This window comes from Pteropus vampyrus, unplaced genomic scaffold (assembly GCF_000151845.1).
Source record: "Pteropus vampyrus isolate Shadow unplaced genomic scaffold, Pvam_2.0 Scaffold54, whole genome shotgun sequence".
Classification (NCBI taxonomy): Eukaryota; Metazoa; Chordata; class Mammalia; order Chiroptera; family Pteropodidae; genus Pteropus; species Pteropus vampyrus.
Genome location: NW_011888835.1, coordinates 189884 through 203490, shown reverse-complemented (window position 1 = coordinate 203490; position 13607 = coordinate 189884). Strand labels below are relative to the sequence as shown.

Genomic DNA, 13607 nt, shown 5'->3' with positions numbered 1-13607 from the left:
TGCGCTTATCACAGGCATTGCTTTCACTTCAAAGTTAGTTCTGTGAAACAAGAGAGTGGGACACTTACCTGGGGAAGCCATTCTTATATAATAACTCGAGCTACCTAGCGGAGAGTTGAGAGCTTAACACAGCTTCTCCCCAGATTACCTAACTTGTCCTACTTTGGCGGGGGGAGAATTTGGGGGAGGGGAGGCGGAACACTTTCTAACTACCAGACTTGAGTCTCGCACACTAGGTGTGTATCTTTACACTGCCACTTTATAACCGTGTGCTCATGTCTGTAAAATGGGTTTTTGTGAAGATTAAACGGACTATGAATGTAAAGTGCCCAACGTTGGACTTGGCACAAAGTGATTCCTCAGTAAATGTTAATGTTGGTCCTTTGTATTGGCAAAAATTCCATGCACTTTATTTACAAGAAAACGCGTAAAATTCTCACACAGAACTGAACATTTATTTGAAACAAAATTCTAGCATGTCATGTTATATCCCAGATTGCGTAAAATGGTAGTGTTTGCTCTAGGAGGACACTGACCAGAATACAGATTGACAGCTGATGGCTCAACATTGAGGAAAGAGTTGGGGAAATATGGTAGAGAAGACAAAAGGCCACTAAAAAGTATATAAGTATTTAAATGCTTTGTAGCGCTTAGTGTGGTAATTAACATTCCAGAAATAGACGGAGTCATTGTGGTGGAGTTGGCAGAAAATGATGTGTATGAAGGCAAAAAAATGTCTTAAGCATTTTAGAAATATTTTCATAGAGTGGAAAATATTAAACTTTTAGTACCCCGAAGATTTTAGTTATATGGAAACTTTCTGCAGTCTGGGCAAGGCATCGCTTTTCTAATAGCTGACAGTCACAATCGGAGGTGTTGCAGCAGCAAGGCCCAGATCAAATAAAGGCTGTAACCTGTTCTGGAGACTGAAAGCCTTATGGAAATATCTGGAAGGAGATATCAGATATAACTGTGGGCTTGGTTAGCACTCGGAAATTGGATTTTAAAATGTTTTAGCTAATATTTATTGAGTACTGACGGTCACACGCAAAATTCTAAGCACTTTACTCATTTTATTGTGACATCAGTGCTAGAAAGGGATATTATTACCTTCTATGTTACAGATGGGGAAACTGAGGCATAGAGAGGTTAAGTAACTCTTCCGAGGCCACACAGCTTGTAAACAGATTTTAAACAGGGTGGTCTTGTTCCTAACTCTTAACTATTGCCCTGGCTATAAGGTTATAAGGCTGCAAAGGATTGATTTTAATTGCAGTGGAGGAGTGTGACAACTAAGAAAAATGTGTTGATATTAGGCGAGGATTATGTTTCTTCAGTTAGAACCCTAAAAGTTCTTATTCATTTTTATAAATTAGCTGATACAGCCCATATGTAGATCATGCTGGCTGCTGCTGAAAACAAAATCAATGGACCTCAGTGTAACTTCAGTGAAATACAGAGTTGAACACATGAGGCTGTCTGGATGCAGATTAATAAAATAAGCCACGAGGATGTGAAAATCAAGGGGATGTTAAGGTATTCAGTGTTTTCCACTTAACTGTAAACTGGTCCTTTCTCTACTTGTCAAAATGTTTTCTGTGCAGCCCGCATATCACGAATACTTTATTACACAAAGATCACTGGACTTTGTCAGCTGGTACCAGAGTTTTGCACTCATTCTGAAATGGATCTCTGAAACTTTTCTTTCACCCCTGGGAGAAAGAATGCTCATTCTGGATATAGCAGAGAATGTCTTATGGTGGAGGATGATTATATCATCGGTCACTTCTCCCCAGCAGAGACCAACCAGAGCAGGAAAATGAAGCTTAACTGCAATGAGTGTACTCGAGAGTTTATCTTTATGACAGGGGTATGTATTTACTCTCGAGCCTTTCTTCCATCTGTGCTTTAGATGATGCACCCAGTCAATGTAATGCTGCCAAATGGTCTGTTAATAGTTTTTTCCCTAAGAATTAGTGAGTTATAATCCTCTTCTCTCCAAAGGTTACTGCCATCCAAATCCCAGGTCCGCTGGGATTTATTGCATGTACAGTGTTCTAGCCACTGATTTGGGGGCCTGCCAGGTTCTTACTGCATGCTCCTATGTGTTGCGAAGGAAGCACTATGGGTCCCTCATACATAGCAGACGCTCCAGCAGACCAGACACCCACTGTTGGACATATTTATCAACTGCCAGCGTAAGAGAAATACGTCTGGAAACTTCTTTTACACACAAACTTATAAACCAAGGGCTGCGAATCAAGCAGATATGTGATTTTTTTTTTTCCTAACTGAGGAGGAGAGTTTATGGAAGAGACTGTCCACATGGGAAGAAGGTATGGGCATGGTTAAGGAGAGCCAATGAGGTATGGTGAAATGCTTGACGCTGGCAGGAGCTTGGAGCCATTCCCACATCATGAAGGGGCAAGAGGAAGGTCCGGTTACCCAGAGAACTCCCAGGCTGTGTATGAAGAAACTGTGCCCTCTCTCCGATGGATAAGTACGCTGACCTCTCTGTCTTCTTTGTCGCTGTAATTCATCGCATGGCATTTCGGCGTACTGTCGGGTTATTGACAGAAAGTTGTGTGTTGAACAACATAGTGTGTTCATTTCAGTAATTCAGTGAGTTAAAGCCTTCCACCTGTGTAGGAGCAGCCAGGGGCAGCAACAAGCCTTGTGAGTGTGCAGGTTGTGGTTAAGTGAGGTAATGCTTCAGGAGCCTGACTTCAGTGGATTCGCATTCCAAGATGCACAGTCTGGAATGTTTGTGACATTGCAGGAAGGTGATGGCTACGTAAGAGTCTAGAGGAAGGGAATCCTCACTTCACCATGTATAAGGTTTCTGCTAAAGCCAGGTTTGAATGCCAGCTGTACATCGAATAGCTTGCACTCATTCATTCAACAAATATTTATTAAGCATTTACTCCGTGCTGACACCATTCAATGTTCCAGGCATTCAGGGTAGAGGAGTGAAAAAATAGACAAGGTGACTGTTCTCGTGGACAGTGCCTTTAACGTGAGGAGATGGCTGACACACAGGCAGACAAACAAGATGAGTTCAGATAGGGACAAGTAAAACGAGGTAATGCTATGCAGACAGTGCCAGGGGAGTGTCTGAGGAGACAACTTTGAGCTGAGAACTTAGCCTTATTCCTTCACACTTAGAGAGGGTGTGTGTGGTGGGGGGAGGTAGGGCAGTGAGTTAGCAAGGGAAGAATGCTAGCAGGTGAGGACCGTAATGTTAGGGTAATGGGAAGCCACTGCAGGGTTTTAAGAGAGCCGTAATTTATATATTCGGGATCTTTTTGGCTACCCTGGAGCTTGGATTATTAAGAGATGAAACTGGAAGCAGGTAGACTAAATTTAGGTGGCTTAGCCTGGGAAAGAGGTGGTGAAAACAGAGAAAAATGTGTGGATGCAGTGTATGTGACAGAATATAAGGTCTCCCATTTTCCTAATGAGATTTTCAAATGTTTTATATTATTCGCTAACTCAAGATACATGAATGAAATAATGACTATCCCATGGGTTTTTTTTTTATTTGTTATTTTAGTTAAACATACTTATTTATATTCTACTATTAGTTTAGAAACATTGGCTTTGTTATTCACAGTTAATATTAAACATTTCATTCAGTCTTTCTCATCACTAGAGCAACTTTTCAACTCATTCGTTTTTTCCCAGAGCAAATCATCTTCACTTCTACCCCCTGTGTTTGATGTAAAGCAGTTATGATTTCATGTCTGGTCCTTTCATTAGCTAGTTTTTCAAGACAAGTATTGTGAGGGTATGAGTTAAGTTTCTATAAAAAGAGACCCAAAATACAGACATTAAAACTAGCCAGAAGTTTATTTGTCTCTGGCAAAATAGCACATAGGTGTTTGAGTAATCGTGGCTGGTAGGCAGCTATGTCAGGGTAGCTGTCATCTACCAAGCAGAATAAAGGGGGAAAAGGAGCAGGGGACACTCGCCCAGTCATTTTAAGGTCAGGACACAGAAGTGGTGCATGACATTTCCAATTATATTTCAAGACATCTTTATCAAATGGGGGTGGATATTGGAGGGCGACTGGCACGTTGTCACAACGTCCACTGTATAGCGTGAGGACAGCTGGTTTTTCTGTTTTCCTGTGGATGTATATGAGTATCCTTCACTCCAAAGCTGCTGAGTTCCTGAGTTCAGTTAGCAAGGGATATGGGTTTTTGCAATCTCTACAACTTAACCATTGACCGTGTTGCTATTTAAAGTGGTTTTTAAAAGACTGGAGGAGTCATACCACATGAATAATTAAAAATCTGTTTCAACTTCTTGCCTCTTTCATTTTAAACAGTCCTAGCAGTTGACCTTTGAAGGCAGCCTAAGCTAGCAGTGATTGAGGTCAGTTCAGACTGATATATCTTTTTCAAATGGCACTTTTTGTTCAAAGAAGATAATTATAAGACAGAGCTCTATAATAAGAAACTTTTGAAAATTTCTAATGTAAGGGGATTTCTTTTCTGGGAGGCAGTTTTGAGAGGAGGGTAACTCACCTTATATTTAAACATTGAATAGGATGGACCAGGTTATCAGCACAACAGTGGGGGGAAGGGCAGTTAGTGGGTGGAAGGGTTTTGTTTTGTTTTTTTTTATAACATAAGGAAATGGTTTTTTTTTTTTCTTTATAATATGGAAGAGTAATTAATACTTAGCCTTTTTAGATTGTTGTGAGAATCACAAAATATGTTGGGTAAATAGCAGACTATATGTATCACACAAATATTGCATAGCACTAAGAGGTAAACATGCATATCCTGTATTTTTGCAAAACTCAGTGTCAGCATTTGGCAGGAAGCTATGTTTGTAGTGATAGTATTTGTCTGGGATACAGTATGTGCTCAATAGATGATCACTGTTATTATAAAATGAGAAATGAGGAAAATTTATAAATAACACAACTTTAAAGCATTTGAATGCCTACTCACCATCTCATCTACATTGGTCCTATTTTATCACGGATGACTCATTAGTAAGAATTATTCTATATAATTGAGGGCTTTGGTGGGAGCTTAATAAATGTGTTTACTCTAAGCAAACCTTTTTGGAGGGAATATGGTGACAGTTGTCCCAGAGTCCTTGATTTCATTTTTTCCCTTTGGAACAACGGATTTCTCCTGTCCCTCTCTCCCAGCCAGCACTGTGAAGTGCCTTGCATATTTAAATAGCTGGAATTCATGGAGTACACCAAGCTTTTTCCTCAAAGCATCACACGCTTACCATTAAATTTAGAAATGTGTGGCGTTTTGATGTAATCTCTTCCATGTCCATTGGGATAAAATCGTTGTAGAAAGACTCTAAGTGTTTTGCTCCAATGTTGACAAAAGATTAGCCTTGACTGTTTTGTAGGCATTTCCTTTTATTTAACAATTCGGTATTTCTTTAAATGCTTTGTGTCCATTCATGAGGGCGATGGTTTCGTTTGAAATGCTGCAGTCACCAGGGAGAAGCTCCTGTGTTGGTCCCTGATAGGCTGGCCTTCCCTCTGCCTCCTGTTGCTATGGTGCCCAGCGGAGTAACTTCCTTGCCCTGCACATGTAGGAGGCTCGGTCTCCATGGATACCCCACTCTGAGACTGTACTCCACCGAGAGATGAGCTGCACACACTATATTTTTGCACAAGACGTACCCCAGCCTGTGGTGGGAGGCTGTTTGCAGAGGCAGTGTTTGCCATGAAAGTCTATGGAGCTTACCTTCTAAGTAAGTAGTATTAGTCACAGTAAGTAAATAATTATATTGGATCACAGAGGATTTGCTCTTTGTGTAAAGTTAGTTGTAGTAGGCTAAAAATGTAGTCTAAAAACAAATTTTCAGCTCTGCCTTTCAGGTATTCAGAATGCAGAATCTATAACTAAACTTTCAAAAAATACACACATATATTGTTTTAAATACTTCTGTCTTGGTGAGTCTGTTCAATTTGAAGCCTAAACGAAAAAGAATGGCCATGAATGCTTACATTTTAGAATGCTCTTCTAACTCTGAGCATTGCATGCTGCACTTGTAGATGCAAAGCCCAGCCTTACCTGGTGGTGTGCTACGGGATGGGCACAGCCGCTGTTAATGCTAACTGGCACTGCACATAGTTTGCAGTGGGCCTCTGTGTAGACCAAGATGCGAAGTATTTATTATCAAGAGAGAGCCTGCTCATGAGATTGTGTCTGCCAGTTCACCTTGGAAATTATTCAGAGCATTTCTCTTGGACCAGTTTTAATTTACTTTTCTCATGTGGCATCCAGTAGAAATTCTGAAATTCTTCGTGCCCATGGAACAGGGATATGGAAGTTCTTTTTTATTAACGGATTTGATCTGATACTTCCTCTTTACTGTTCGTTCCAAGAGCATAAAAGGGTTGGGTTTTACAGTGTTGTAAAACACATGAGTCATCTTAGAGTGATTTTCATCTGCTGGGCAAATGATTAACACCTGTGGTGTTAATATTAATTAGTAGAAACAAAAGAAATGCTATTCATATGGCAATTTCAACTCTAGTTCAGTAACTTTAAAATTATGGACAATTTAGACATTTAGACTGTCCAGAGTTGTTACCTGGCATCTAGCAGTTCTAAACAAAAACCAAAACATGTACTGTGTTGGTGTACGATTGATTCATTTTAGTCAAATGAAAGAGTGAATACAGAGTATTAGGCTAGTTTATAAATTTCTTTTGTTTTCTGTACTCATGACCATTCGGGTGAAGGAGAACTAGTGAGATGTCTTTTTTTCCAACTGTTAGTCATGGCTCAATTTTAATTGCCCAAAATGGTGAAAAGGTACCACCCTTAGTGAATGTGAATATGCTGATGATTACTGGTTCTGACTTTGTCACTGAGGTCAAGATTTAGGTCATTGCCTTCATATTTTATACATATAATTTCCATTCGTCAGTGGAGCAGTGGATGAACAAGGGTGCGTGATGAACCCTGTAGAGATCGTGGTTTTGGAGACCGGAAACAGTGTCGGTGACACTTTCCCCAAAGTTTTTCGCCTCATTAGTAACATAAGGTCCCGTTTCTTTTTCTCAGTGTGTCTGTGATTAATTCTCCTGCCTGTCTTTGAAAACCAGCGTCATATGGGATTTTTTTTGACCTGAAAATATCTGCATCTTCTCTCTAAAACTGTTTCCTCAACTGTATAATGGAATAATAATAGTACCTATGACATGGGCTGCTTCAGAAATTAATGACATAATCAATGGCAGATAGCACACTATATATTAGCTGTTATTGTATTATGATTACTATAGGCATCGTCATCATTTTTACAATGCCTTGTAGTCAGGGGGTGGGGGCTGTAGTTATCAGCTTGAACATTTCTTTGGCTTGGTTCCATTCAGCTTATTAAATTTCTTATCAAATACTTCCTGAGAACTTCCTTATGTGCTTGGCATTCTGATGGGAATTATGGCATTCAAGGTACATGAAAATGTAGCTAACAAAAGGTGAGACATACAATAGTTTTCTCTTTTCAAATGTGTGGCTATATGCTTTTGCTAAATCGGTATACACATATGTAATAAGATGTTTGCTAATTAATTTTGTTGCCACTAACACAGTGGATGTGCAGGACACCACAGTGCATATGTAAGATAAGAAGGGCTAGGCCATAGCATAAGTCAGTTAATATTTATAACATTAAAAATGTGGCAATTAAAAATCTAGATTCAAATTTTAGGCTTACTTTCTTTCCTGAAAGGATTTCCGTTCAGAGTACAGTAAATGACATATTTTGAAAAGAGAGCAGTTTCATTAAGTTGAAAGTTCGGGGAACGATGGGAGGGGAAGAGATGGGAAATGATTGATTAATCTGGATAAAAATAGGCCCCATGCTGGGATTTTTTTTTTTTTTGCACCAATCCTGTGTGACATCTGAGCCAAGAAAAATATAAAACCAATGCCATATGTGCAGAGCCTGCTAGTGCTGACGTTCAAACACTTGAAGAGTTGACCCAGATTATATTTTGCAGCTTTATTTCTATTTCATTGTTATTTTCATTTTTCATTTTTCCTTTCTGGCATTTTGTCTTCCATCTGTTTGCCCTGGAAAGAATGTGGCATGTACAATGAGACTATACCAACTCACTCGAATGGAAAAAAGGGGAGGACATTTGTCGGATGTGATTTAAAACAAGGTGTCTAGAGGCTGGGAACTTGCAATCAACATATGTCCGTAAATGCTAAATATATTTTGCCAAACATGATTTCAGATGCACTATCACTTGGATAACCTACCTAGAATAAGCCTTGTTTCAAGGGAAAAATTAAATCCTTAGCAGAGTCCCCACTGCCATGGTGACCTTTCATCTATATTGGCCGGTGACCAAAATAGTGCCTCGCTTTCTTTTCCGTGGTTGTTAGTCACATAGGAACACCCCTGATGGTGCACGCTTCGTCAGGTGTGTGTTTGGTTCTGGGCACTGCTGCCGGGAATTGTGGGTCACATCCTTTCGAGTTCTTGGCTAACAGTTCTGTTTGTCGAGTTCTTTTTCATCAAGAAGAAGTTCATAGCAGTTTCAGAAAGAGAGATGCACCTTGTCTTATGTGGCGTCGACGTTATTTAGAGAAAGTGCATCTTCCTGAGTCTTTGGCATCTTGTCCTCACTCCCGCCCCCGCCTGCCGCCGTGGCTGAGATAAGCAGGCTCTGCAAGCCTCTGCTAGGAAGATCTGATTTCTGCTGAGACTACTGGCGGGCCTGACTGTTCCTGAGAGGCTGTGCCTGAACCTGATACTGGGTTACTGCCTGACATCCAGTGCTTTCGCCTCATAGGCGGTGGGAGAAATGAAGGGTCCGGGCCACAGACTGAGAAGCGCTAGTGCATGCCGAGCAACGGCTTAAGGTCTGCAGGCAGTGCCGTCGTCTGGCATCCCGCCAAGCCAGTCTGCCAAGGACAGTGAAGGGGTTTTGTCTGTGCAAAGCTGGAGCATTCTTGCATTTTGGATGGGAGTCTCCAGCTTGGCATTTCTACCCTTTCTTTTCTCTTCAGTCTCAGCCACCGTTGAACAGAACTGAACCCAGTAACGCTACTCATTTTTTTTTCCAACAAATATTTATTGTGTTCCTGGCAGTGAGCCAGGCACTGGGATACAACAGTAGACTAGAGGCCCCCTGTACATGTGTGATGTGTTTCTGGAGGAAGTACGGGGTCCTGTGAGTACACTGAGGAGGACCATGCAACCCCAACTTTGAGGGTCTGGGAAGTGCCTGAGGGGGAGTAATGCTGTCTTGACACTTATAAAGGGTAAAACCAGATTTTTAAGTACAAAGACACTTGGAGATCTGAACTTTACATGCCATTGCTGTTAAGTACTGTGTACTCAGAGGTTTTTTTTAAAAAAATGCTATTGTTATGGTTACCATGTTATATTTAACAACTATTTTTGAGATGACTCTTCTCTACTAGAATGTAAGCCTCCGTAGGACGTAGATCGCGTGTTCCTATTCTCTCTCTCACTATCATTTTATTTTCTTTTAAGTTCATTTTTGCCGCTTCTCTAATTTATTTTTAAATATTATATATAATGCGATGCAGAAAAAGAACACATGACATGTACGTAAACTATGCAGGATAATAATAAAGCAACCACTGCGACCCCACCTTCCACTTTAAGAATCATCACTGCCACCTGCAGGCTCTCCCACATCCAGGCTGCCTCCCCCAGGTGTAACCACTGTATTGAAATGTGTGTTTTATCCTTTCTTTGCACTTTAAAAATCATTTTACCATCGCAGGTGTGTGTCCCTACAAGATATGTAGGAACGCAATGGTAGCATTTAAACCTGGACCTGTACTCCTGTGATTAGCCCAGAGCCTAGGGCCAAGTGGGCCCTCACTGGATGTTTGTGAATGTTCGCCCCAGGGCCTAGAAGATATTTTTGTGATTTATATGCCAAGGCAATATTGCAATTCAACTTTAGTGGGTTTGTTCCTTTTGAGCCTTGTTAGTTTTGTCTTTTGGGGGTGCTTATAGGGATAGGCTACAGAATTAGTCACATACAATTTAATTGTTTAGGGATATTTCCAAACTCTCGTTTCCTACTTATCCTCTCCATTTTACTGCAATGTAGACAGTCTCCAGTGATCCTAAAGAGATTGGGCTTAATATTTTTGTAATAGTCTGCTTTGCTTTTCCATTCCACTTTGGTTTTTCACAGAACATTGAGGGGTAGAGAGAATAGAGAACACTGAGTACACTTGAATTTAAAAGTTAACTTGTGGGCGGGGTGGGGCAGAGTAGCTGGGCAAGCAGAGGGTTGGCCTGGGAACGTGTGCTCTGTGCCAGATGTCACTTTGAGTTGAGACTCTGGGGAAAATTCCATTAAACAGGTCCATGGAAATGCAGAGCCTAATTTGTGTGCAGAGCATAATCTAATCGTGAATGTGTTCCATTCTTTGTAAATGCTATAAACCACACAAGAATCAGTAGAGAAGTTTTTCAGGGAACATTCAGAAACATTTTGTTCAGAAGCTTGAGAGTTCAAAATAGTTTTCAATTGGTTAACAATGGCGTGAGGTGTCATGCTGGATCTTGCTGCTGGACGCTCAGCTGGTTTGCAAGACGCTTTGTCTCTCCCCAGCATGTACCCAGCTCCAGAAGGCCACAGTGGAGTGCAGCGTCCCAGGTGAAGTCCCCTCCCTGGGCCGGCACTAGGCTTCCTTCCCAGGCCTTGAGCAGGTGTCCCAGGGCAGGAGGGCAGGAGCCAGTCCACCTGCCTTGCACCTGTTTTCCTCCAAGCCCATCCCCTGATCCAGAATTCTCTCTGTTGTGCTGCCAGGCCTTCTGGAAACATTTTCATGTGACTTCATTATGCCCTTTCCTCCCCGATTCTTATGTTAGTTCCTCAAACACATGTCTAAGTTGAAACAAACCCCACTAGGCCTTCCATTTCTCCATTTGCTTTTGTTCAAATATTCTGTACAGATGCCAGAAATTGCCAGAATTTACCCAGATTATTTGTTTTATTTTATCGACATTTGTGTCTGCAAATAAAAAAATTTCCATTAAAGATTGATTACACAGTGGTAAATCTAGCATTGATCTTGGAGTATCTCAATCCGTTCTGATTAGATTATTCAATTTTTCACATAGTCGTCAGGCAATATAAGAGACTTTTTTCCTTTCGTTTGACTGAGATAATTCCTGTTTTGTTTGTTTTTCTGCTCTTTGGTTGTATAGAAAACATACGTGTCTTCATTCAATTGTTTTTTTATGTCTTTAGCACTGCAGTCAAGTGTGTAACATAAGATGGGGTGTTTCTTAATGTTTAAATTACTTTATGCTTTTCCTATTTTAAATCTTTTCATTCCCTTGGGGTTTTGAAAGGTTTCTGAACCTATGCATTTAATTTTGTGAACCTAAGAGCTATGTGGCATGGGACTCCATGGTCTGGGCCCTCCCGCTTACTGTACACCCACCTCCCAACCAGAAGAGTCACCTGCCTTGCCCTCCAGCCTCCAGCCCCTCTTCCGGATACAGCTGCCTCAATGTCTCCATAAAGCATCACTCCGTTCATATTACCACCCTGTTCAAAACTCGTCCTGGCTCCCTCTTGCCTTCAGAGTGAATGCCCTTAGCCTTCCATGTAGTCATGTTAGCATAGCATTCTTTCTCCAACTCCTCACCTTTTTGGCTGCATTTTCTCATCTGGTCACTCTACTCCAGACAAACAAGGGAGTTTGTATATTCTAAATATTCCCTGTGTTCTTTTCCTCCGTGTTTCAGTTCATGGCATCCCTTTCACCTAAGCTCTGCTTCCTTCCTCTTGTTCTTATTCTGCCTGGTGCTCATGGCCCATCTCAGGTGGCATCTCTTCCATGGCATAGTCCCTGCCTGCTTCCCCTCACCATAGCTGAGCGTATTTCTTCTTCCTCTGTGTTCTCTTAGTGCCCTCTCTCTGTGTTGCACTCATCATGTCCTACCTCATATCCTAGTTGTTGGTCTAGACATCTCGTCTCCTACAAGCAGCCTCGAGCACCAGAACTGTTCTTCTCCATGATCCCCCACCCGCCCACTGCCGTAGCATGTGCAAGATTCAACACATATTTGAAATGGGCTAAATTGAATATCATGAATATCATCTTGGTTTCCAGTTCTTAGATCTTTATGAATTCTGATTATACGATACCAGGCAGAGGGGGCCAAGAAGAAAGCAGACTCTGGAGTAAGATAAGCTAGCTCTGCTGTTTACTAGCCCTGTGACGTGAGGCAAATCTCATCATCAATCAGAACATCAGTTTCCTCGTCCGTACTCTGTATGACTTTGAGAGAAATGATGAAAGGAAATAGCAGACACAGAGTTCTTGACAGCTCTGGCTTTTAGTACACAGTGTCTAGTAACATTAGTATCTGGCTTTGTCATTCGCTGTGTTATCTCTTCAAGGCTTGTGTAATATGTGGTCAGCTGTCAACAGCATGCCTCCCATGTTTTCATTCATGTCATTAATAAAGCATGTTAAGAAGGATAAGGGCAAGGATGGAGCCAGGTGACAGGTTACTAGAGATTTCCCTAGAGATTGACAAGCAATCCATTAGTAGGATCCTTCGGGTACTGAACTGTGTAGTCATGCAGTGCACATGCCAAACTCGTTCATAAGACTCTCCTAAGTGTTTTGACTAAGTGTTTGCTGAATTCCACATGTGTGATTTATGTGGCAGCCCACAATCATAACTTCATCAGAAGAGGAAGTGAGAATTGTTTTTCATATCTCAGTGAACTCTTGCTATTCCTACTTGCCTTATAAAGGGACCTTTTCTACAATTTTACTGGACATCAACACCAAACTTAGCACTTGGTGATCTTCAGAATTTATTTATTTTTCTCTGCTTTGATATCCTGTATGCTTTTTGTCTATCTCCAACATGCTACCTCCTTCTTTCTTGATTTCTGAAAAATTAGTAGTGTATTTTCCACAAATATACCTGTAATTTCTTTCAGTACTTTTCTTTCCTCTTTCGATATTCTTGTGAGTCTCCAGGCACTGTGCTTGGTTTTGGGGCTACAGTGGTGAACAAGACAGAGGTCTTCCCAGGATGCATGCTTTTTGCATTCTAAGTTTTATGCTGAAAACTTGAGTTTTAAGAGACTTGGGACAGAGATGAGAGTAGAAGGAATATTTATCTTAATTGTAAACAACACCAGTCTGTCAACCCAGCCTAAATGGAAAGAGGAAGGTAACTCAGTAGAAAACTTTTCCAGGAGCCATTGCTAAATAAATGCCAAGAGCAGAGAATCCTTTAATACTTTGAAAACTTTGGGGGTGACAGCACCTATTATGTGCTAAATGCTGCATCAGACACTGGGATACAGTGATGAGCAAGCCCTCGAGGAGCTGACATTGTGCTGGGAAATTGCAGACAGAGATTGCAGTGCAGTGTATAAATGCTCATTAAATTCCAGGTGGGGTCAGAGTGTCGAGGAGGAGTTCCTGAGGGAATTAAAGGCAGAAGCTAACCTGAGATCTGAGGAACAGGTAGTAAATAGTTAGCCAGGCCCAGAGGGACAGGAAAATGATCCAGGTAGAGGGAATAGCATGTGTGAAAACTGGGCATCTATAGAGTATTGTGCTGCCTTCAGGAAA

General features: G+C 41.2%; 1 protein-coding gene across 4 annotated transcripts in view; it reads left to right on the top strand.

Annotated features, from left to right (window-relative positions):
* SYBU (syntabulin) overlaps positions 1–13607 on the top strand; it is a 74016-nt gene that overhangs the window by 29231 nt on the left and 31178 nt on the right. The window contains exon 1 of one of the 4 annotated variants that reach the window (XM_023530779.1): positions 5583–5733. The exons of the other annotated variants lie outside the window; for them this stretch is intronic. Coding sequence (XP_023386547.1) covers positions 5706–5733 — 28 coding nt within the window. The 5' untranslated portion in view covers positions 5583–5705. Of the gene's footprint in view, positions 1–5582; positions 5734–13607 lie in introns of those variants that run through there. 4 annotated transcript variants of the gene reach the window in all.